Here is a 24220-nt window from a genome sequence, read left to right as displayed (position 1 = left end):
AATATGGTGGGTGGCAGTAGCCTCAGTGGTGTGATATATGGTGGGTGGCAGTAGCCTCAGTGGTGTTAGGGCATGGTGGAGGGGCAGTCGTCATTGCAGCAATGAGCCAAACAGTGTATGGGATCATTGCTGGATTTTCTAGAGAATTGCGCTTGTCTGAGAAGTAACGGTAATGGATTCTGTAGTCACATCTCTCCTTACATTAGCCTGTTACTACTAATCTGGTGTAGGGAAACACACACTTGCACTGGCCCTTATTCAGATGCGAATGCAATGCCGATATGAATGCAATGTGGTGATTATCACCTGCATGCGCCACGATGGTACTGCGTGCGCACCAAGGTACTTGCAGTGAGGAACCAATCACAAATGATTGACAAGAAGAGCTAATTTTGTGTGAGATAATGGGGAGTGGCGGCACAGGCATGTCACGCCGTTTGTGGGGTATGTCTTTGCCTAGGTCTGCGATCTTGTACACAGAAAACATGGTGCCAGAGTCCCTGTAACCACGGCCTTTCTGCGTGACCATGTAGTCACTCTGATGATTGGTTATCGAAGGAGTGTGTACCCAGCGAGGCTGCCGGTGAGCGTCTCAGTACATAGCGTCCGCATCTGAGTCAGGCCCACTGTAGAGGGTGTGTGGACCCCTGGCCAGGGTGCGGGGCCTCTCCTTTCCCACCTCCATCTTGTCAGTTCTGCCATTACCCGCGACAGGCTTAGCTTTTGTGAGTGTGCAGGATGTTGTGAGTCAGGCTATGCCAGGCACCTGTAGGGTTGCAGGGGAGGATTTTAGTCTTTCTTCCCCTTCTTTGACGTTTGGTGTCTGTCACTCTCTCTCTGGGGGATATTATGAAGCGGGTTTATGCAGACTGCAGAATCAACCTGGGGCAGAGACTTATCATCCGACATCGCTCTTCTGTGGGTCTCTGGCCCCTGTGCTGAATTGCAGGCGGTCGACAGGTCTGTGTCTAGCACTCAGCGGCAGGATATTGGTGCCCTCTGACTGGCCCCCCCTTCCACTGCCTGCAGGCCTACATGGGGAAGAATGTGCAGCCACCAGCAACTCAATGGCTCTTGGAGCATTGATGCGTTATAGAGATGATGCAGTGGGTAAGGAATTACATTGTCCATGGGTTATGGGACCCCTACAGTATAGTCCAGTGGTGGGCAGATCATGGCCAGCTTACTTCCCTTGTTTTTCTAGAATGGCCTGAACATAATGCTGAGCCTCTGCTCCCTGGTGTTGGCACTATTGCTCTTTATCCAGAAAAATCTGGCCTCTATAATCGAGGCCAAGATGTTTGTTACAGGGGAAGCTCTTGTGCAGCCTCCACTGTGGTTCACTAGTGCAAAACCAAGGGGGGTGATATGGTCGTTACCCCAGGGGCTCCCTGGAGAGACAGTCTGACAGCCTTTCCCACCTTGCGAGGTGCCTAGAGAGGAACCATGCTGCACAGGACGCTCATGGCACCCATCTTACCGCTTCCAATGCTCCACTGGTGCTTGCTGTGTGCATCATGATGTCTCGTGCGCTGGGAGTGGGGGTTTGGCTACAGCACTGCGGGCTGGCGCTTACACCTAGCGTTAGTCTGTGTCCGCCATATGGACTCATGCACATTTATGAGAAGTTGCAAATCCAATTTTCTGTTTCCAGACACATCCAGAACATTGGGGAGATCAAAACAGATGTGGGGAAGGCTCGAGCCTGGGTCCGATTGTCCATGGAAAAGAAACTCTTGTCCAGACACCTGAAGCAGCTTCTGCTTAATCACGAACTCACTAAGTAATTATATCAGAGTAACCATTGCCCCCTGTTATATAGTCACCAGCGTCCTTCGTCCGTTATATATCCTGCATTATATCAGAGTAACCATTGCCCCTGTTATATAGTCACCAGCATCCTTCATCCGTTATATATCCTGCATTATATCAGAGTAACCATTACCCCATGTTATATAGTCACCAGCATCCTTCATCCGTTATATATCCTGCATTATATCAGAGTAACCATTACCCCCTGTTATATAGTCACCAGCGTCCTTCGTCCGTTATATATCCTGCATTATATCAGAGTAACCATTGCCCCTGTTATATAGTCACCAGCGTCCTTCATCCGTTATATATCCTGCATTATATCAGAGTAACCATTACCCCCTGTTATATAGTCACCAGCGTCCTTCGTCCGTTATATATCCTGCATTATATCAGAGTAACCATTACCCCATGTTATATAGTCACCAGTGTCCTTCATCCGTTATATATCCTGCATTATATCAGAGTAACCATTGCCCCTGTTATATAGTCACCAGCGTCCTTCATCCGTTATATATCCTGCATTATATCAGAGTAACCATTACCCCCTGTTACATAGTCTCCAACATCCTTCATCCGTTATATATCATGCATTATATCAGAGTAACCATTACCCCATGTTATATAGTCACCAGCATCCTTCATCCGTTATATATCCTGCATTATATCAGAGTAACCATTGCCCCTGTTATATAGTCACCAGCGTCCTTCATCCGTTATATAGCCTGCATTATATCAGAGTAACCATTGCCCCTGTTATATAGTCACCAGTGTCCTTCATCCGTTATATATCCTGCATTATATCCGAGTAACCATTACCCCCTGTTATATAGTCACCAACGTCCTTCATCCTTTATATATCCTGCATTATAGCAGAGTAACCGTTACCCCCTGTTATATAGTTACCAGCATCTTTCATCCATAATATGTCCTGCAATTACTGTAACACAAAGTAACCATTACCGCCTATTATATAATCACCAGCATCCACAGAACTTTATATGTCACCTATACTGAGTAAACGCTTCCTCCTGTTATATAGTCGCCGACATACATTTAATACTGTTTTGTGACCGGAAGTGAGTAGAGTTGTCTGCCTTCTAGGAAACTGTACAAACGCTATGCCTTCCTGCGATGTGACGATGAGAAAGAACAGTTCCTCTACCACCTCCTGTCATTCAACGCTGTGGATTACTTCTGCTTCACCAATGTCTTCACAACTATCAGTGAGTACACATCGCACTTACGTCTTACCGGGTGACGTATCACGTGACTCATGGGACGCCTTGTAACTACAGATACTCCTGCGAAACGCGTGCGAGACTAATCTCTTCTCATGTCTCCTCAGTGATCCCCTACCACATTCTCATCGTCCCCAGCAAGAAGCTTGGGGGCTCTATGTTCACAGCCAACCCCTGGATCTGTATCTCGGGGGAACTGGGGGAGACTGGGGTTCTTCACGTTCCCAGGAACATCTTGGAAAAGACTCACGAGGTTTGTTGGGTTTCCTGTTGCATAGTGTGTACTCTACTTTACATTGCGATCAGATGGGATCATTGTTCATAGATCCAAACAGTTTGTGTGGAGCTAACCAGCAATATAGATAGGCCATTAGGATATCCTGATTAGTAAAATTGCCTCTTAGACTGTGTAACGAGTTCTGAGTGACAGAAATGCTTCAGTAATCTACAAACCTAGTATCCAAGCATTGCAGCCAAGTCCAAGCAATGTTCCTTTGCAATGCAGACTTTGGACAGCCACCTTCGGTGTCTCACAGTAACTGGGTCATAGCGAATGTATGGATCAGTATTTGGTATTTGGTTTGTTTTATAAAGGGTGATTCTGGCTCAGTGGCCATGGGCTCCTCGTATCTGATTTTGAAATAAATCGTTGGTCTTCAAATCTGATCACCCACTAATGCGGGTCATACATCTGAGCCGTGATTACCCGTTATGGCGATCAAAAATGCGTATCGGCAGACATCGATGAATGACTAGCAAGATTGTGGGAATGGATTGGTTCCTATGCACTGGTGCCCAACAAATAGGATGGATAGCACCAATTTATTGGTGACTTTACCAACAAGGTGAAAAATAAAAAATAAATCCAGAAAACACTAAATACACAAAGGACTTCCCTTAGTTATGTATTGGTATGGTTTCTCTATGGTCCTCCCACTGTTGCATATGGAAATTCACTGGGGACACGAAGCCAAAAAGAATCAGGTAATTCAGATGGTGCTTACGTTCATATGAAAAGGAAGATGATCACTAACATATTGTAAAACGTAAAACCATTATACATTTATTTCTCTGACGTCCTAGTGGATGCTGGGACTCCGTCAGGACCATGGGGATTAGCGGCTCCGCAGGAGACAGGGCACAAAAATAAAAGCTTTAGGACTAGGTGGTGTGCACTGGCTCCTCCCCCTATGACCCTCCTCCAAGCCTCAGTTAGGTTTTTGTGCCCGTCCGAGCAGGGTGCAATCTAGGTGGCTCTCCTAAAGAGCTGCTTAGAAAAAGTTATTAGGTTTTTTATTTTCAGTGAGTCCTGCTGGCAACAGGCTCACTGCAACGAGGGACTTAGGGGAGAAGAAGTGAACTCACCTGCGTGCAGGATGGATTGGCTTCTTAGGCTACTGGACACCATTAGCTCCAGAGGGATCGAACACAGGCCCAGCCATGGAGTCCGGTCCCGGAGCCGCGCCGCCGACCCCCTTGCAGATGCCGAAAAGTGAAGAGGTCCAGAAACCGGCGGCAGAAGACTTTTCAGTCTTCATGAGGTAGCGCACAGCACTGCAGCTGTGCGCCATTGTTGTCAGCACACTTCACACCAGCGGTCACTGAGGGTGCAGGGCGCTGGGGGGGGGCGCCCTGGGCAGCAATGATAATACCTTGTTCTGGCTAAAAATACATCACATATAGCCCCTGGGGCTATATTGATGTATTTAACCCCTGCCAGGTCTCACAAACACCGGGAGAAGAGCCCGCCGAAATAGGGGGCGGGGCCTATCTCCTCAGCACACAGCGCCATTTTCCTGCACAGCTCCGCTGCGAGGAAGGCTCCCAGGACTCTCCCCTGCACTGCACTACAGAAACAGGGTAAAAAAACAGAGAGGGGGGGCACTTTTTTGGCGATATTGATATATTAAGCTGCTATAAAGGAAACAACACTTCTGTAGGGTTGTTCCTATATATTTATAGCGCTTGGGTGTGTGCTGGCAAACTCTCCCTCTGTCTCCCCAAAGGGCTAGTGGGGTCCTGTCTTCGATAAGAGCATTCCCTGTGTGTCTGCTGTGTGTCGGTACGTGTGTCTCGACATGTATGAGGACGATGTTGGTGTGGAGGCGGAGCAATTGCCGGTAATGGTGATGTCACCCCCTAGGGAGTCGACACCGGAATGGATGGCTTTGTTTATGGAATTACGTGATAATGTCAGCACGTTACAAAAATCAGTTGACGACATGAGACGGCCGGCAAACCAGTTAGTACCTGTCCAGGCGTCTCAGACACCGTCAGGGGCTGTAAAACGCCCTTTACCTCAGTCGGTCGACACAGACCCAGACACGGACACCGAATCTAGTGTCGACGGTGAAGAAACAAACGTATTTTCCAGTAGGGCCACACGTTATATGATCACGGCAATGAAGGAGGCTTTGCATATCTCTGATACTGCAAGTACCACAAAAAGGGGTATTATGTGGGGTCTGAAAAAACTACCTGTAGTTTTTCCTGAATCAGAGGAATTGAATGAAGTGTGTGATGAAGCGTGGGTTAACCCCGATAGAAAACTGCTAATTTCAAAGAAGTTATTGGCATTATATCCTTTCCCGCCAGAGGTTAGGGCGCGCTGGGAAACACCCCCTAGGGTGGATAAGGCACTCACACGCTTATCAAAACAAGTGGCGTTACCGTCTCCTTGAAACGGCCGCCCTCAAGGATCCAGCTGATAGGAGGCTGGAAACTACCCTGAAAAGTATATACACTCATACTGGTGTTATACTGCGACCAGCCATCGCCTCTGCATGGATGTGCAGTGCTGGGGTGGTTTGGTCGGATTCCCTGACTGAAAATATTGATACCCTGGATAGGGACAGTATTTTATTGACTATAGAGCAATTAAAGGATGCTTTTCTTTATATGCGAGATGCTCAGAGGGATATTTGCACTCTGGCATCGAGAGTAAGTGCGATGTCCATATCTGCCAGAAGAAGTTTATGGACGCGACAGTGGTCAGGTGATGCGGATTCCAAACGGCATATGGAAGTATTGCCGTATAAAGGGGAGGAATTATTTGGGGTCGGTCTATCGGATTTGGTGGCCACGGCAACAGCCGGGAAATCCACCTTTTTACCTCAGGTCCCCTCCCAACAGAAAAAGACACCGTCTTTTCAGCCGCAGTCCTTTCGTTCCTATAAGAACAAGCGGGCAAAAAGACAGTCATATCTGCCCCGAGGCAAAGGAAAGGGTAAGAGAGTGCATCAAGCAGCTCCCTCCCAGGAGCAGAAGCCCTCCCCGGCTTCTGCAAAGCCCTGAGCATGACGTTGGGGCTTTACAAGCGGACTCAGGGGCGGTGGGGGGTCGACTCAAGAATTTCAGCGCACAGTGGGCTCACTCACAGGTGGACCCCTGGATCCTGCAGATAGTATCTCAGGGTTACAGGTTGGAATTCGAGAAGTCTCCCCCTCGCCGGTTCCTAAAGTCTGCTCTGCCAACGTCTCCCTCAGACAGGGCGACGGTATTGGAAGCCATTCACAAGCTGTATTCTCAGCAGGTGATAGTCAAGGTACCCCTCCTACAACAGGGAAAGGGGTATTATTCCACACTATTTGTGGTACCGAAGCCGGACGGCTCGGTAAGACCTATTCTAAATCTGAAATCTTTGAACCTGTACATACAAAAATTCAAGTTCAAGATGGAGTCACTCAGAGCAGTGATAGCGAATCTGGAAGAAGGGGACTTTATGGTGTCCCTGGACATCAAGGATGCTTACCTGCATGTCCCAATTTGCCCTTCACATCAAGGGTACCTCAGGTTCGTGGTGCAAAACTGTCATTATCAGTTTCAGACGCTGCCGTTTGGATTGTCCACGGCACCTCGGGTCTTTACCAAGGTAATGGCCGAAATGATGTTTCTTCTGCGAAGAAAAGGCGTATTAATTATCCCTTACTTGGACGATCTCCTGATAAGGGCAAGGTCCAGAGAACAGCTGGGGGACGTAGTAGCACTAACCCAAGTAGTGCTGCAACAGCACGGGTGGATTCTGAATTTTCCAAAATCTCAATTGACCCCGACGACACGTCTGCTGTTCCTGGGAATGATTCTGGACACGGTTCAGAAAAAGGTGTTTCTTCCGGAGGAGAAAGCCAGGGAGTTATCCAAACTTGTCAGGAACCTCCTAAAACCAGGAAAAGTGTCTGTGCATCAATGCACAAGAGTCCTGGGAAAAATGGTGGCTTCTTACGAAGCGATTCCATTCGGCAGATTCCACGCACGAACTTTTCAGTGGGATCTGCTGGACAAATGGTCCGGATCGCATCTGCAGATGCATCAGCGGATAACTTTGTCTCCACGGACAAGGGTGTCTCTTCTGTGGTGGTTGCAGAGTGCTCATCTGTTAGAGGGCCGCAGATTCGGCATACAGGACTGGGTCCTGGTGACCACGGATGCCAGTCTGAGAGGCTGGGGAGCGGTCACACAGGGAAGAAACTTCCAGGGAGTGTGGTCAAGCCTGGAGATGTCTCTTCACATAAATATACTGGAGCTAAGAGCGATTTACAATGCTCTAAGCCTGGCAAAACCCCTGCTTCAGGGTCAGCCGGTGTTGATCCAGTCGGACAACATCACGGCAGTCGCCCACGTAAACAGACAGGGCGGCACAAGAAGCAGGAGGGCAATGGCAGAAGCTGCAAGGATTCTTCGCTGGGCGGAAGATCATGTGATAGCACTGTCAGCAGTGTTCATTCCGGGAGTGGACAACTGGGAAGCGGACTTCCTCAGCAGACACGATCTACACCCGGGAGAGTGGGGACTTCATCCAGAAGTCTTCCACATGATTGTGAACCGTTGGGAAAAACCAAAGGTGGATATGATGGCGTCCCGCCTCAACAAAAAACTGGACAGGTATTGCGCCAGGTCAAGAGACCCTCAGGCAATAGCTGTGGACGCTCTGGTAACACCGTGGGTGTTCCAGTCAGTGTATGTGTTTCCTCCTCTGCCTCTCATACCAAAAGTACTGAGAATTATACGGCAAAGGGGAGTAAGAACGATACTCGTGGCTCCGGATTGGCCAAGAAGAACTTGGTACCCGGAACTTCAGGAGATGCTCACGGAAGATCCGTTGCCTCTACCTCTAAGACGGGACCTGCTTCAGCAGGGACCGTGTCTATTCCAAGACTTACCGCGGCTGCGTTTGACGGCATGGCGGTTGAACGCCGAATTCTAAGGGAAAAAGGCATTCCGGAAGAGGTCATCCCTACCCTGGTAAAAGCCAGGAAGGAGGTGACTGCTCAACATTATCACCGCATTTGGAGAAAATATGTTGCGTGGTGTGAGGCCAGGAAGGCCCCGACGGAGGAATTCCAACTGGGTCGATTCCTACATTTCCTGCAAACAGGATTGTCTATGGGCCTCAAATTAGGGTCCATTAAGGTTCAAATTTCGGCCCTGTCGATTTTCTTCCAGAAAGAATTGGCTTCAGTTCCTGAAGTCCAGACTTTTGTAAAAGGAGTACTACATATACAGCCCCCGGTTGTGCCCCCAGTGGCTCCGTGGGATCTTAATGTAGTTTTGGATTTTCTCAAATCCCATTGGTTTGAGCCACTCAAATTGGTGGATTTGAAATATCTTACATGGAAAGTAACCATGCTACTGGCCCTGGCTTCAGCCAGGAGAGTGTCAGAATTGGCGGCTTTATCGTATAAAAGCCCATATCTGATTTTCCATTCGGACAGGGCAGAACTGCGGACGCGTCCTCAGTTTCTGCCTAAGGTGGTTTCAGCGTTTCACCTGAACCAGCCTATTGTGGTGCCTGCGGCTACTAGCGATTTGGAGGATTCCAAGTTGCTGGACGTTGTCAGGGCATTGAAAATATATATTTCAAGGACGGCTGGAGTCAGAAAATCTGACTCGCTGTTTATACTGTATGCACCCAACAAGCTGGGTGCTCCTGCTTCTAAGCAGACGATTGCTCGTTGGATTTGTAGCACAATTCAACTTGCACATTCTGTGGCAGGCCTGCCACAGCCTAAATCTATCAAGGCCCATTCCACAAGGAAGGTGGGCTCATCTTGGCGGCTGCCCGAGGGGTCTCGGCATTACAACTCTGCCGAGCAGCTACGTGGTCGGGGGAGAACACGTTTGTAAAATTCTACAAATTTGATACCCTGACTAAAGAGGACCTGGAGTTCTCTCATTCGGTGCTGCAGAGTCATCCGCACTCTCCCGCCCGTTTGGGAGCTTTGGTATAATCCCCATGGTCCTGACGGAGTCCCAGCATCCACTAGGACGTCAGAGAAAATAAGATTTTACTTACCGATAAATCTATTTCTCGTAGTCCGTAGTGGATGCTGGGCGCCCATCCCAAGTGCGGATTGTCTGCAATACTTGTACATAGTTATTGTTACAAAAAAATCGGGTTGTTATTGTTGTGAGCCGTCTGTTCAGAGGCTCCTACGTTTGTCATACTGTTAACTGGGTTCAGATCACAAGTTGTACAATGTGATTGGTGTGGCTGGTATGAGTCTTACCCGGGATTCAAAATCCTTCCTTATTGTGTACGCTCGTCCGGGCACAGTATCCTAACTGAGGCTTGGAGGAGGGTCATAGGGGGAGGAGCCAGTGCACACCACCTAGTCCTAAAGCTTTTATTTTTGTGCCCTGTCTCCTGCGGAGCCGCTAATCCCCATGGTCCTGACGGAGTCCCAGCATCCACTACGGACTACGAGAAATAGATTTATCGGTAAGTAAAATCTTATTTTCATGTTCCATAAAACGACAATTCCAAGAATAAAAACTGATGAAATAGCTCAGTAGCATATAAAGTAAGCAGTGGAGGCTTTATGAGATCCGGTGCTCCAACATACAGAGACTCCGGAACCTCATCCTCATCACTCCAATCTACACAGGTAATCACTCCTCCTGCAGCCACCAACGCGTTTCGAGTTATTGTACACTTTGTCAAAGCAAGGCATTGTACTCTTTGACTGCCTTGACAAAGAGTACAATACTCAAAACTCTTTGGTGGCTGCAGGAGGAGTGACTACCTGTGTAGCGGTAGATCAGTGTGAGGTTGGAGTGATGTGGATGAGGTTCTGGCGTTTATGTTCTACTTACTCGCCCCAGTGCAGTGATCTGTTGGGGAATTAGCAAAATACAGAGTGTTAAAAATCCCAGACTCGCTGATCTCAATCAATCTGGGCAGAACTTGAAGATTTCCAACATGTTGGATTTCCTCGTCTTCCCGACCCAGGCATATTCAGAACGTGGAATTGCCCGATAGCTGCCTGATGTATGGGCTTAATAAGTCATAATTCTGAATTCACAAGGGCATACAGAAGTCTGAATGTCCCAGGACCCCTTACATCCTTGAGCACCAGGATACTGACCCAGCCACTGTTTACCTCACCTATTGAGCTTGCTCAGTATCACGTTGCATAGTATATCTGTGAATGGTGCTTCTGTTGCCGTGCATCACGTCCTCTCCTCTCTCCGCACAGTGCCAGAATCTTGGGAAGCTGACCACCGTACAGATCGGACATGACAATTCCGGGCTGTATGCCAAGTGGCTGGTGGAACACGTCATGGTCCGGAACGAGATTACCGGCCACACTTACAAGTGAGATTCCTCTGACCGCTTTGTAGTAACCTGTCAGTCACAGCTTGTACTCTGTAGCCGGGTGTCTGCGGGTGTCAGGGTAATCATGTAACTTGAGAAGGAGTTTAGTCTGGTTTGTCCCTGTAGCTTTCTCTGAAGAATAATCCCATTGTTATCCCAACAAGCAAAACTTCCTGTCTTGGTCCCACACTGGTCTGTGCTCCCCCGTGTCTGTACATTTGTAATCTCTGTGTCCGCTGTGGTTCTGACTGTTTCTTGCTTCTTAGCCGCATAGCGCTTTATTCAATGTGTGTTTCTAGGTTTCCCTGTGGCCGCTGGCTGGGGAAGGGGATGGACGATGGGAGTTTGGAGAGAGTTTTGGTTGGGGACCTTCTCACGTCAGCCACAGACTCTGAAGAGAGACCCTGCCGGACCCCCCCACTGCAGCACTCCCCAGGAATGATCCGCCGACTTGTGGCAATATCACCCAGTAGTAGGCCCAGTAAGTGGGAACCCAGAGGGGGGCGCAGAGATCAGGGGGTGCAGCTATTAGTAGGCTAACGGTCTCTATAGCAGTTTGGTAGTCCCAGTATTGCAGATGTGTCCTTTCTTACTGTTGCTTCTATAGCACAGGTTCTCAAACTCGGTCCTCAGGACCCTACATGGTTCATGTTTTGCAGGTCACCTGTACATTTTAAAATGTGACAGTTGGTGACACACAGTGCAGCTGCTGGGTGACATGGAAAACGTGAACCGTGTGGGGTCCTGAGGACCGAGTTTGAGAACCACTGTTCTATAGCGTGACACATCCCCTCTCGGTGCGCCAAGTGTCTTTTTATCTCGAAATGTGCATCTTATTTACATAAATAATTCAGCTAGGAGCGATACACTACCTCACTAGCGTACACGGACTAGCTTGATGTGCGGTATTTGTATATCTGCGTGTGGCGGAGTCTGAATCTGTGTAAAATGCGACATCCACAGCCTTCTCTCACGTCAAGCTCCATTTTGCTTCACCTGCAACTTTGCAACCAATTCCTGAGCCATTAAAGTCGCAGCCCAGCGTCCCTAGTGCACTGTGAATGGATCGTCTCCGTCGCGCCGGGAATCTTGCTCCGAATAGCGTACGGGCAACCAGTAAGTGAGGTCACATCTGTATGTAATACGGAGTGTGAGATCAGGGACACGGCCTGCTAATGTAGAGATGCGAGTCCCGTTGCTTGGCCAGGGTGTGTAGCTAGTCTGCAGACACACAGACCAGTCTATCCTATTTTTTGGATGTAAGTACATTTGCAACGGGTGGAGCAGCCTTCGTTGCAGCACTCTGCTCACATTGCTTGTCATTTCTCGACAGCTATATCTTTCTACTGCCTTAGAAGTGGCTCCGTGTTACGGTCGTGTTATACTAAATGAATTGTCTAAAGGTTCACTGAGGTCTTCTCCATCTGTAGGTTCTGTATTTATGATGCTTTAACTTAGCACAGTCTGCTGCTGGCCATATAAGGAGGTAAATAAACTGATGAGACGCCTGTGTGAGGGAGCTCAGGGTGTAATGCACATAAGACACAACACATACTGTCCCTGTGACGACTACTTACTGCTGTTTAGTATTGACTGACCATGCAGAGTGCCCCCTGCTGGAGGTATTAATATACACACGTGCAAAAATTCTAATCTGTTGGTGTACATTTAGTGCACTGAATAATGAAGTAGAAAAATGATCTTGTGTCCCTTGTATAAATGTGTAGTTTTACAATGTACTGTTATGTTTGTTTGTTTGTTTTAATTGACTTTCTTCTATGTTCTCATAGAGCAAAGATCATTAATCATTGTAACGTTCTCTTCCCCCTCCTAGAATTAAACACTGGGCAGATCCAGGAGGCTATAGGGGAGGCTGTAAATGGCATCGTGAAACACTTCCACAAGCCGGAGAAAGAGGTAAAGTGGATTCCGCATATAACCGAACTCTGGGTGGTCACGTGACAGTGGGGGAGTGGCCAGCCTGGGTCTCAGTATCACCCTGCCCCAGGTCTGCTCAGGCTCCAACATGGCTGCAGCAAAAGGCATTGCTGGTGCCATGTTTGCAGACATGAGTTTAATGAGGCAGTTATACAATGTATACAGTGAAGACGTTTCCCAGTAATACAGTACACTGGCCCGCATGTGTTACAGAGGGGCAGCCTGACCCTGCTGCTGTGCGGAGAGTGCGGACTGGTGTCGGCTCTGGAGCAGGTTTTCCAGCATGGATTCAAATCCCCGCGGCTCTTCAAATGTATGTTCATCTGGGATTTTTTAGGTAAGACCTTGTGATTCTCATACACCTTGCTGACCTCGTACACCTGTTGTGGGTGCTGTGAGGTCGTATTTGTCAGTCGTCTGGCTGTGACCGTGCTGTTTTCATTCTAGTTGTGGTATTGTACAAATCATTGGTACGTCCGCACCTGGAATATTGTGTTCAGTTTTGGGCACCATATTATAAAAAAAGATATTGGTGAACTCGAAAGGGTTCAAAGACGAGCTACTAAACTGATTAAAGGCCTAGAGCAGGCATGTCCAAACTGCGGCCCTCCAGCTGTTGAGAAACTACACATCCCAGCATGCCCTGACACAGCTTTAGCATTCTCTGACAGCAAAACTGGGATATGTAGTTTCACAATAGCTGGAGGGCCGCAGTTTGGACATGCCTGGCCTAGAGGGACTGGATTACGAGGAAAGGATCACTGGGTTGAACATGTATACACTGGAAAAGAGGCGTCTAAGAGGAGACATTATTAATATCTTCAAATATAGAAAGGGGCACTACAAAGAGTTATCAGAGGAATTATTTATTAAAAGAACTCTGTATAGGACACGTGGGCACTCGCTGAGGCTGGAGGAGAGAAAATTCCACACGCAACGGAGGAAAGGGTTCTTCACTGTTAGGGCAATAAGGATTTGGAATTCCTTGCCAGGGAAGGTGGTAATGGCGGACTCTGTAAATGCATTTCAAAACGGATTGGATACATTTCTGATTGAAAATAATATCTAAGGTTATAACATTTAAAATATTGACGTTGTTAATCTGGGTGTAACATAATTTGTAGTTGTTAACTAGTCATAAAACATTCTTCAGCAGGTACATTATAATCAACTCAACGTAATACAGGCTGAACACGTTGGGCATTTTGCCTCAGTTACTATGTTACTATTGTGCAATCTGCCCAGTTGCTGTGTCTTTTTCAATGTTCGGTACGGATACAGTATTGTGGTCCTGGCTGTTACCACGTCTGCATTGTGTATTGTTGCGGTGTACTACGTACTGTTACGATCATGAATGTTTTTGTGGTGTTTGCAGAGAAAGCACAAGCCCATTACAATGCACTTGATTTAAATGACCCGGCTCCGGACGCAGACTGGCAGAACAGAGCGCGGATCTTCAGCCGCTTCATTAACGCCATCAACAACACGCCACGCAACATCGGCAAGGACGGCAAGTTCCAGATATTTGTGTGCCTGGGAGCTCGGTGAGTGTGTCCTTTATCTCCCCCCCCCCCCCCCAACCATCTGTGGGTGCAGCACACGGTCCATTCTCCATGTACAAAGCTGGAACCTATGTTTCTCTGACGTCCTAGTGGATGCTGGGAACTCAGTAAGGACCATGGGGAATAGACGGGCTCCGCAGGAGACTGGGCACTCTAAAACTAAGATTAGGTACTATCTGGTGTGCACTGGATCCTCCCTCTATGCCCCTCCTCCAGACCTCAGTTAGATTTATGTGCCCGGCCGAGCTGGATGCACACTAGGGGCTCTCCTGAGCTCCTAGAAAGAAAGTATATTTTAGGTTTTTTATTTTACAGTGAGATCTGCTGGCAACAGGCTCACTGCAACGAGGGACTAAGGGGAGAAGAAGCGAACCTACCTAACAGGTGGTAGTTTGGGCTTCTTAGGCTACTGGACACCATTAGCTCCAGAGGGAACGACCGCAGGACCCGTCCTTGGTGTTCGTTCCCGGAGCCGCGCCGCCGTCCCCCTTACAGAGCCAGAAGCATGAAGATGGTCCGGAAAATCGGCGGCAGAAGACTTCAGTCTTCACCAAGGTAGCGCACAGCACTGCAGCTGTGCGCCATTGCTCCTCATACACACTTCACACTCCGGTCACTGAGGGTGCAGGGCGCTGGGGGGGGGCGCCCTGAGCAGCAATAAAAACACCTTGGCTGGCAAAATAATCACAATATATAGCCCCAGAGGCTATATATGTGATAATTACCCCTGCCAGAATCCATAAAAAAAGCGGGAGAAAAGTCTGCGAAAAAGGGGCGGAGCTATCTCCCTCGGCACACTGGCGCCATTTTCTCTTCACAGTGTAGCTGGAAGACAGCTCCCCAGGCTCTCCCCTGTAGTTTTCAGGCTCAAAGGGTTAAAAAGAGAGGGGGGGCACTAAATTTAGGTGCAATATTGTTTATACAAGCAGCTATTGGGGAAAATTCACTCAGTGATAGGGTTTATCCCTACATTATATAGCGCTCTGGTGTGTGCTGGCATACTCTCTGTCTCCCCAAAGGGCTGTGTGGGGTCCTGTCCTCAGTCAGAGCATTCCCTGTGTGTGTGCGCGGTGTGTCGGTACGGCTGTGTCGACATGTTTGATGAGGAGGCTTATGTGGAGGCGGAGCAGATGCCGATAAATGGGATGTCGCCCCCTGTGGGCCGACACCAGAGTGGATGGATAGGTGGAAGGTATTAACCGACAGTGTCAACTCCTTACATAAAAGGCTGGATGACGTAACAGCTTTGGGACAGCCGGCTTCTCAGCCCGCGCCTGCCCAGGCGTCTCAAAGGCCATCAGGGGCTCAAAAACGCCCGCTCCCTCAGATGGCAGACACAGATGTCGACACGGAGTCTGACTCCAGTGTCGACGAGGTTGAGACATATACACAATCCACTAGGAACATCCGTTACATGATCCCGGCAATAAAAAATGTGTTACACATTCTGACATTAACCCAAGTACCACTAAAAAAGGGTTTTATGTTTGGGGAGAAAAAGCAGGCAGTGTTTTGTTCCCCCATCAAATGAGTGAATGAAGTGTGAAAAAGCGTGGGTTCCCCCGATAAGAAACTGGTAATGTCTAAAAAGTTACTGATGGCGTACCTTTTCCCGCCAAAGGATAAGTTACGCTGGGAGATATCCCCTAGGGTGGATAAGGCGCTCACACGTTTGTCAAAAAAGGTGGCACTGCCGTCTTAGGATACGGCCACTTTGAAGGTACCTGCTGATAAAAAGCAGGAGGCTATCCTGAAGTCTGTATTTACACACTCAGGTACTAGACTGAGACCTGCAGATAGTGCTGCTGCAGCGTGGTCTGTAACCCTGTCAAACAGGGATACTATTTTGCGAACATAAGACGTCGTCTTATATATGAGGGATGCACAGAGGGATATTTTGCCGGCTGGCATCCAGAATTAATGCAATGTCCATTCTGTCAGGAGGGTATTAGAGACCCGACACTGGACAGGTGATGCTGACTTTAAAAGGCACATAGAGCCTTATAAGGGTGAGGAATTGTTTGGGGATGGTCTCTGGGACCTCGTATCCACAGCAACAGCTGGGAAGAAAATTTTTTACCTTAGGTTTCCTCACAGCCTAAGAAAGCACTGTATTATCAGGTACAGTCCTTTCGGCTTCAGAAAAGCAAGCGGGTCAAAGGCGCTTCCTTTCTGCACAGAGACGAGGGAAGAGGGAAAAAGCTGCACCAGTCAGCCAGTTCCTAGAATCAAAATTCTTCCCCCGCTTCCTCTGAGTCCACCGCATGACGCGGGGGCTCCACAGGCGTAGCCAGGTACGGTGGGGGGCCGCCTCAAAAATTTCAGCGATCAGTGGGCTCACTCACAGGTGGATCCCTGGATCCTTCAAGTAGTATCTCAGGGGTACAGGCTGGAATTCGAGGCGTCTCCCCCCCGCCGTTTCCTCAAATCTGCCTTGCCGACAACTCCCTCAGGCAGGGAGGCTGTGCTAGAGGCAATTCACAAGCTGTATTCCCAGCAGGTGATAGTCAAGGTGCCCCTACTTCAACAAGGACGGGGTTACTATTCCACACTGTTTGTGGTACCGAAACCGGACGGTTCGGTGAGACCCATTTTAAATTTGAAGTCCTTGAACACATACATAAAAAAATTCAAGTTCAAGATGGAATCGCTCAGGGCGGTTATTGCAAGCCTGGAGGAGGGGGATTACATGGTATCCCTGGACATCAAGGATGCTTACCTACATGTCCCCATTTACCATCCTCACCAGGAGTACCTCAGATTTGTGGTACAGGATTGCCATTACCAATTCCAAACACTGCCGTTTGGACTGTCCACGGCACCGAGGGTCTTTACCAAGGTAATGGCAGAAATGATGATACTCCTTCGAAAAAAGGGAGTTTTTAATTATCCCGTACTTGGACGATCTCCTTATAAAGGCGAGGTCCATGGAGCAGTTGTTGGTCGGAGTAGCACTATCTCGGGAAGTGCTACAACATCACGGATGGATTCTATACATTCCAAAGTCACAGCTGGTTCCTACCACACGCCTGCTGTTCCTGGGGGATGGTTCTGGACACAGAACAGAAAAAAGTGTTTCTCCCGCAGGAGAAAGCCAAGGAGCTGTCATCTCTAGTCAGAGACCTCCTGAAACCAAAACCGGTATCGGTGCATCACTGCACACGAGTCCTGGGAAAAATGGTAGCTTCTTACGAAGCAAAATTCCATTCGGCAGGTTCCATGCAAGAACCTTTCAGTGGGACCTCTTGGACAAGTGGTCGGAATCGCATCTTCAGATGCATCGGCTGATAACCCTGTCTCCAAGGACCAGGGTGGACCAGGGTATCTCTACTGTGGTGGCTGCAGAGTGCTCATCTTCAAGAGGGCCGCAGATTCGGCATACAGGACTGGGTCCTGGTAACCACGGATTCCAGCCTTCGAGGCTGGGGGGCAGTCACACAGGGAAGAAATTTCCAAGGACTTTGGTCAAGTCAGGAGTCGTCCCTACACATAAATATTCTGGAACTGAGGGCCATTTACAATGCCCTAAGTCTGGCAAGGCCTCTGCTTCAAAACCAGCCGGTACTGATCCAATCAGACAACATCACGGCAGTCGCCCATGTAAACCGACAGGGCGGCACAAGAAGCAGGATGGCGATGGCAGAAGCCACAAGGATTCTCCGATGGGCGGAAAATCACGTCTTAGCACTGTCAGCAGTGTTCATTCCGGGAGTGGACAACTGGGAAGCAGACTTCCTCAGCAGACACGACCGACACCCGGGAGAGTGGGGACTTCATCCAGAAGTCTTCCAACTGTTGGTAAACCGTTGGGAAAGGCCACAGGTGGACATGATGGCGTCCCGCCTAAACAAAAAACTAGATATTGCGCCAGGTCAAGGGACCCTCAGGCAATAGCTGTGGACGCTCTAGTGACACCGTGGGTGTACCAGTCGGTTTATGTATTCCCTCTGCCTCTCATACCAAAGGTACTGAGAATAATAAGAAAACGAGGAGTAAGAACGATACTCGTAGTTCCGGATGGGCCAAGAAGAGCTTGGTACCCAGAACTTCAAGAAATAATATCAGAGGACCCATGGCCTCTACCGCTCAGACAGGATCTGCTACAGCAGGGGCCCTGTCTGTTCCAAGACTTACCGCGGCTGCGTTGGACGGCATGGCGGTTGAATTCCGGATCCTAAAGCAAAAGGGCATTCCGGAGGAAGTCATTCCTACGCTGATAAAAGCCAGGAAAGAAGTAACCGCAAACCATTATCACCGTATTTGGCGAAAATATGTTGCGTGATGTGAGGCCAGGAAGGCCCCAACAGAAGAATTTCAGCTGGGTCGTTTTCTGCACTTCCTACAGTCAGGAGTGACTATGGGCCTAAAATTGGGTTCCATTAAGGTCCAGATTTCGGCTCTGTCGATTTTCTTCCAGAAAGAACTGGCTTCACTGCCTGGAGTTCAGACATTTGTAAAGGGAGTGCTACATATTCAGCCCCTTTTTTGTGCCTTCTGTGGCACCTTGGGATCTCAACGTGGTGTTGAGTTTCTTAAAATCACATTGGTTTGAGCCACTTAAAACTGTGGATTTGAAATATCTCACGTGGAAAGTGGTCATGTTATTGGCCTTGGCTTCGGCCAGGCGTGTGTCAGAATTGGCGGCTTTGTCATGTAAAAGCCCTTATCTGATTTTCCATATGGATAGGGCAGAATTGAGGACTCGTCCCCAGTTTCTCCCTAAGGTGGTATCAGCTTTTCACTTGAACCAACCTATTGTAGTGCCTGCGGCTACTAGGGACTTGGAAGATTCCAAGTTACTGGACGTAGTCAGGGCCTTCAAAATTTATATTTCCAGGACGGCTGGAGTCAGGAAAACTGACTCGTTTTTTATCCTGTAGGCACCCAACAAAATAGGTGCTCCTACTTCTAAGCAGACTATTGCTCGCTGAATTTGTAGCACAATTCAGCTGGAGCATTCTGCGGCTGGATTGCCGCATCCTAAATCAGTAACAGCCCATTCCACGAGGAAAGTGGGCTCATCTTGGGCGGCTGCCCGAGGGGTCTCGGCTTTACAACTTTGCCGAGCTGCAACTTGGTCAGGGGCAAACACGTTTGCTAAATTCTACAAATTTGATACCCTGGCTGAGGAGGACCTTGAGTTCTCTCATTCGGTGCTGCAGAGTCATCCGCACTCTCCCGCCCGTTTGGGAGCTTTGGTATAATCCCCATGGTCCTTACGGAGTTCCCAGCATCCACTAGGACGTCAGAGAAAATAAGATTTTACTCACCGGTAAATCTATTTCTCGTAGTCCGTAGTGGATGCTGGGCGCCCATCCCAAGTGCGGATTGTCTGCAATACTTGTATATAGTTATTGCCTAACTAAAGGGTTATTGTTGAGCCATCTGTTGAGAGGCTCAGTTATATTTCATACTGTTCTGGGTATAGTATCACGAGTTATACGGTGTGATTGGTGTGGCTGGTATGAGTCTTACCCGGGATTCAAAATCCTTCCTTATTGTGTCAGCTCTTCCGGGCACAGTATCCTAACTGAGGTCTGGAGGAGGGGCATAGAGGGAGGAGCCAGTGCACACCAGATAGTACCTAATCTTTCTTTTAGAGTGCCCAGTCTCCTGCGGAGCCCGTCTATTCCCCATGGTCCTTACGGAGTTCCCAGCATCCACTACGGACTACGAGAAATAGATTTACCGGTGAGTAAAATCTTATTTTCATTTATCCTGAGCAGGTCCGTTCCGTGCTTTGTAAATTAAAGTGTGGACTTTTGTCAGTGATAACTTAATTCAGCCTTTTGGGTTGTTCTGGTTAAAATCCTGTTGTACAGTTCATTGGGAGAAGCTGTAGCATGATATAGGGGGTGATTCAGACTTGATTGCTACTGTGCGTTTTCACACGTGCGTCAGACAACAATAGGCATCGCCGGTCAGCGACGGGATGGTGCGAAAAATCCGATCGCATGGGCAAACGCAAGGTGATTGACAGGAGGAAGCAATTTGTGGGTGGTAACTGACCGTTTACTGGGAGTGTCCGGAAAAACGCAGGCGTACCCAAGCGTTTTCAGGGAGGGTGTCTGACGTCCGCTCCGGCCCGAATTAGCCTGATGTGAATGCACTATAGCAGTAAGTCCTGGGCTGCGCAGAGACTGCACAAAGTGGATTTTTGCAGGTCAGCGTACACACACGGGATCGCACACTTGCACGGCAAATGTACACTCCCCCGGGAGGTGGTGACTGTCTGAACGCAGGACAGCAAAATTAGCAGCCCAGCGATCAGGTCTGAATTACCCCCATAGACCGTTGCTGTAGGAGTATAGCCGTTAGTTGAAGGTTGACCCCTTTCATGCATGCCGTACCCTCTAACACGAGGCACTAGATAAATCAGGGGGCGCCCACCGAGAGGTGTCTAGGCAGCTACGGATAGCGTAAAGCTTTACTAATAAACTCTTCCGCTTCGTTCCCAGGGACCATTGTTTGCACCATTGGATCGCCTTGTTGGCTGATTGCCCCATCATAGCACAAATGTATGAGGACACAGCTTTAATAAAGGACCACACCCTCGTCAACTCATTAATCCGTGTGCTACAAATGCTGCAGGAGTTCAATATAACATTGGAGAGTTCCCTCATCAAAGGAATAAACATCTGACCACCCAAAAACCCCCAGAGAGATCTATCGTTACTGTGCACAGAGCGGATTCCCCCGCAGCCTCAGTCCGCCACGACCTGGAGCGCTCCCTGTAATATACTAGAGAGTATCTTTTTTTTTTTTTTATACAGTGCTTTATGACTTCTTACATCTTTCATACGAGAGAGGTAGTTAATATCGTACGGCTTATTATGAAGCTGTTCTATTTACCGAGCCATTAACCTGTCATGTTCGCTCTGCAGATGTCGCAGCATCACGGTGAAGATTTTTTTTTTCTAAGTCGTCTGTTACATTGTATCGATATTTGCTTTTTGTCGACACGTCCGTCATCACTTATTTGCTGTTACAAAAAAAAAATATATATATGTATATTTTTAAATCTTATTGTGCTAACACACAGTGTTATGGAATCATGGCTTTTTTTTTTAATTATTATTATTATCAGTATTCATTTGTGAGTGATGGAACGTGGAGAGACTTTATATATTGCTACACAAATGCACAGAACGTGTTTTTAAATATGCATTATTTTTTATTTATTTAATGGCTTCTGTTCTCCTTACCACGCTGCAACCTGCACTGCCCATAATGCTTGGAGACCTCTCCCCCAGCGCAGAGTGCGTATGAAGGCGGAGGAAGCAGCGTCCCACCGTTGGATCGCCCTCTTGCAGGAGATTCCACCCGTGTTCACCCATCAGCGCAAGATGATGGCTAAAACTTTATTATTGCCAAGCTAGTTTAACAGTGCTGCTTTATGTTCCTCTGACATGCAATAATACAAGGACATTCGGCGGTAAGGCCGCTCACCCCGCCTCCCCAGCTGGTCATCTGGCTCAGAAGCAAGAGGCATTTTGCACAGATCAGGTTAAAAATAAATAAATACATTTACACAATTCTGTGTGCTGGCTTCTGTTCAGTGAGATCTAATTCAAGTGTTGTTGTTAAATAATGAGACGCGTGCGCATTTAAATATAATTGGCTACAGCTGTGTATACAGTAAGTTACACTTTTAAATGTGTGTTATGTTTTGTGGAACAAAAATAAACGGGATAATTCCTTGGGGCTTCTATTCAAATACACCTTATTATGACAACGCTCAAGTGCAAAGTCATCGAGTCTTGGTAAATTGACTCAATTCTTGGCAATTCTCATGAACATTGGTTCATCATATAATTGACATTTCCCCTGTTGCAGCAAAGATTTCCCTAGTGTGGTGCTGTCTTTCTCGGAGTTCTGCAAGTGCACCTAGCTTTACACCCAAGTGCATGATTGGACAGTGGAAGGCAATAGGGGGGGGTGTTCACTTTCACTCTGCAATAAAACTCGAATTTTACACTAGCTCTGGTACTGTGCAGATTGTTTCTGATATTAGTAAGCGGCTTGCACCTCCAGTTGTGCGTTGGTGGAGAAGGACATTTCTAGGTGTCAAAGAAATAATTATTAATATCACAAATGTACAAGATCATACAAAGACAGTCCTGATATTTGTTTATGATTAACATAAGCCGTTACTAAGGTTAAAGCCAAAGGGGTGGTGTTAGGTGACAATAGATTTTTTTCAATTCTCTTTTTCCCCCCACAGATTTCCATAGGGAGTGAGGTCAGACTTGCAGCTTTCTGAAACGCTGTTATGTAAAGCATCCACAAGATGGCGCTGTTTACTTCCAAGTAACTTGATTTAACCATCAACAATTGTACACATACAGTAAATTGTCACTTACTCCTCAGTCTGATTGGAATACCACTGGAAAGTTGTACAAAAAGTGACCTTTAGCTGGTGATCCGCCTTCCACAGTGGTTGAGAAAAGAAATTGCAGATTGTTTATGCTAATAACATAGGAAACTGGCTAAATCCCACCTTAAATGGGAAGACATACAAACTCCATGCAAGCAGCACCCTGATCAGAAATTCAAGTCAAAGTCCCTTCACTGTGGCTCAGATAATGCTAACCACTGAACCACCCTATATAATGGACTATATTACAGAACGTTAACCAGGCACTCTTAAGCTGGGTATACACCTTCTGATGGTGCAACCCAGCGATGTCATATGATACATTTCATCGCCATACACACAATAAGTTTTGCTGCATTATTTATTTATTAACAGTTTCTTATATAGCGCAGCATATTCCGTTGCACTTCACAATTAGAACAACAGTAATAGAACAAAACTGGGTAATAACAGACAGACAGACAGAGGTAGGAAGGCCCTGCTCACAAGCTTACAATCTATAGGGAAATAGGCATTGATACACAAGGATAGATGCTACATATTGTATAATGGTCCACCAGATTGCTAGGTTCTTAATGGGTTGTATGATGATACCCCGCAATGTTGGCCAAGTGTCAGGAGGGTGTGAGGGTAAAGACAGACAAGATATGTGATGTTATGTATACTGTACAGAGTGGGTGTAATTAGATATACCCCTTTCACATCGCAAAAATAACCCGGTATCGACACGGCATATTGCTGGGTTGACACGGGTCAGTGTGCGATGTGAAAGGGGCCTGACCTGGTAATTCAACCCGGGTAATAAGAAGGGTTATTCTTGGGTTGAATACTGGGTCAGTGGCAGTGTAAACGGGTTCCCGAGTCGATGCGACCTGGGACCAATTTACTACGTAGGGAGAGGCGGCGCAGAGATGAGCTCACCTCCCAGCGCCGCCTCCACCCCCGCTGCCGGCTCTGCCCCGCTATGGCAACCGACATGACATATTGCCGGGTCCGGAAGCCAGCGCAGAGGTTCCAATGCTGGATCGCACCTGGGAAGGACCCGTTTCCAATTCCCGAGTGGGATCCGGCATTGGAGATGTGAAAGGGGTAATATGGAAGCAATGACTGTTATGTGGGTGGGTCTGGAATTTGGTATGCTTGCCTGAAGAGGTGAGTTTTCAGGGAACATTTAAAGGTTTGGAGACTAGAGTCAAGTCTTATTGTGCATGGGAGGGCATTCCACAGAGTGGGTGAAGCCCGGATAAAGGGGGTAATTCAGACTTGATCGCTCGCTAGTGTTTTTTTTTGCAGTCCAGTATTTGCATAGTCACCACCCACGGGGAGTGTATTTTAGCTGTGCAAGTGTGCGATCACATGTGCAGTCGAGCGGTACAAAAAACTTTGTGCAGTTTCTGAGTTGCCCAGGACTTACTCAGCCGCTGCGATCACTTCAGCCTGGAAGTTTTTCCAACCACTCCATGAAATCGGTCAGTTGCCACCCACAAACGCCTTCTTCCTGTCAGTCTTCTTGCGATCGGCTATGCGAATGGATTCTTTGTAAAACCCATCGCACAGCAACGATCCGCTTTGTACCCGTCAAACGCGCCTGCGCATTGCGGTGCATGAGCAGTTCTGACCTGATCGCAGCGCTGCAAAAAAAATGCTAGCGAGCGATCAGGTCTGATTTACCCCCACAGTCCTGTAATTTTGAGTG

At 47.9% G+C, this 24220-nt stretch overlaps 1 protein-coding gene across 4 annotated transcripts in view; it reads left to right on the top strand.

Annotated features, from left to right (window-relative positions):
* Positions 1-21682, top strand: part of DENND5A (DENN domain containing 5A) — a 110475-nt gene extending 88793 nt beyond the window's left edge. For 3 of the 4 annotated variants that reach the window (XM_063944070.1, XM_063944071.1, XM_063944072.1), the window contains 9 exons: positions 1655-1783; positions 2917-3038; positions 3161-3306; positions 10529-10647; positions 10947-11128; positions 12482-12564; positions 12799-12922; positions 13961-14129; positions 20606-21682. In XM_063944070.1, coding sequence (XP_063800140.1) covers positions 1655-1783; positions 2917-3038; positions 3161-3306; positions 10529-10647; positions 10947-11128; positions 12482-12564; positions 12799-12922; positions 13961-14129; positions 20606-20789 — 1258 coding nt within the window. In that variant the 3' untranslated portion in view covers positions 20790-21682. Of the gene's footprint in view, positions 1-1654; positions 1784-2916; positions 3039-3160; positions 3307-10528; positions 10648-10946; positions 11129-12481; positions 12565-12798; positions 12923-13960; positions 14130-20605 lie in introns of those variants that run through there. The other variant, XM_063944073.1, reaches the window with a different exon arrangement.
* Positions 21683-24220: the final 2538 nt, after the last annotated feature.

This window comes from Pseudophryne corroboree, chromosome 11 (assembly GCF_028390025.1).
Source record: "Pseudophryne corroboree isolate aPseCor3 chromosome 11, aPseCor3.hap2, whole genome shotgun sequence".
NCBI lineage: Eukaryota > Metazoa > Chordata > Amphibia > Anura > Myobatrachidae > Pseudophryne > Pseudophryne corroboree.
This window is presented reverse-complemented; position numbering and strand designations above follow the sequence as displayed.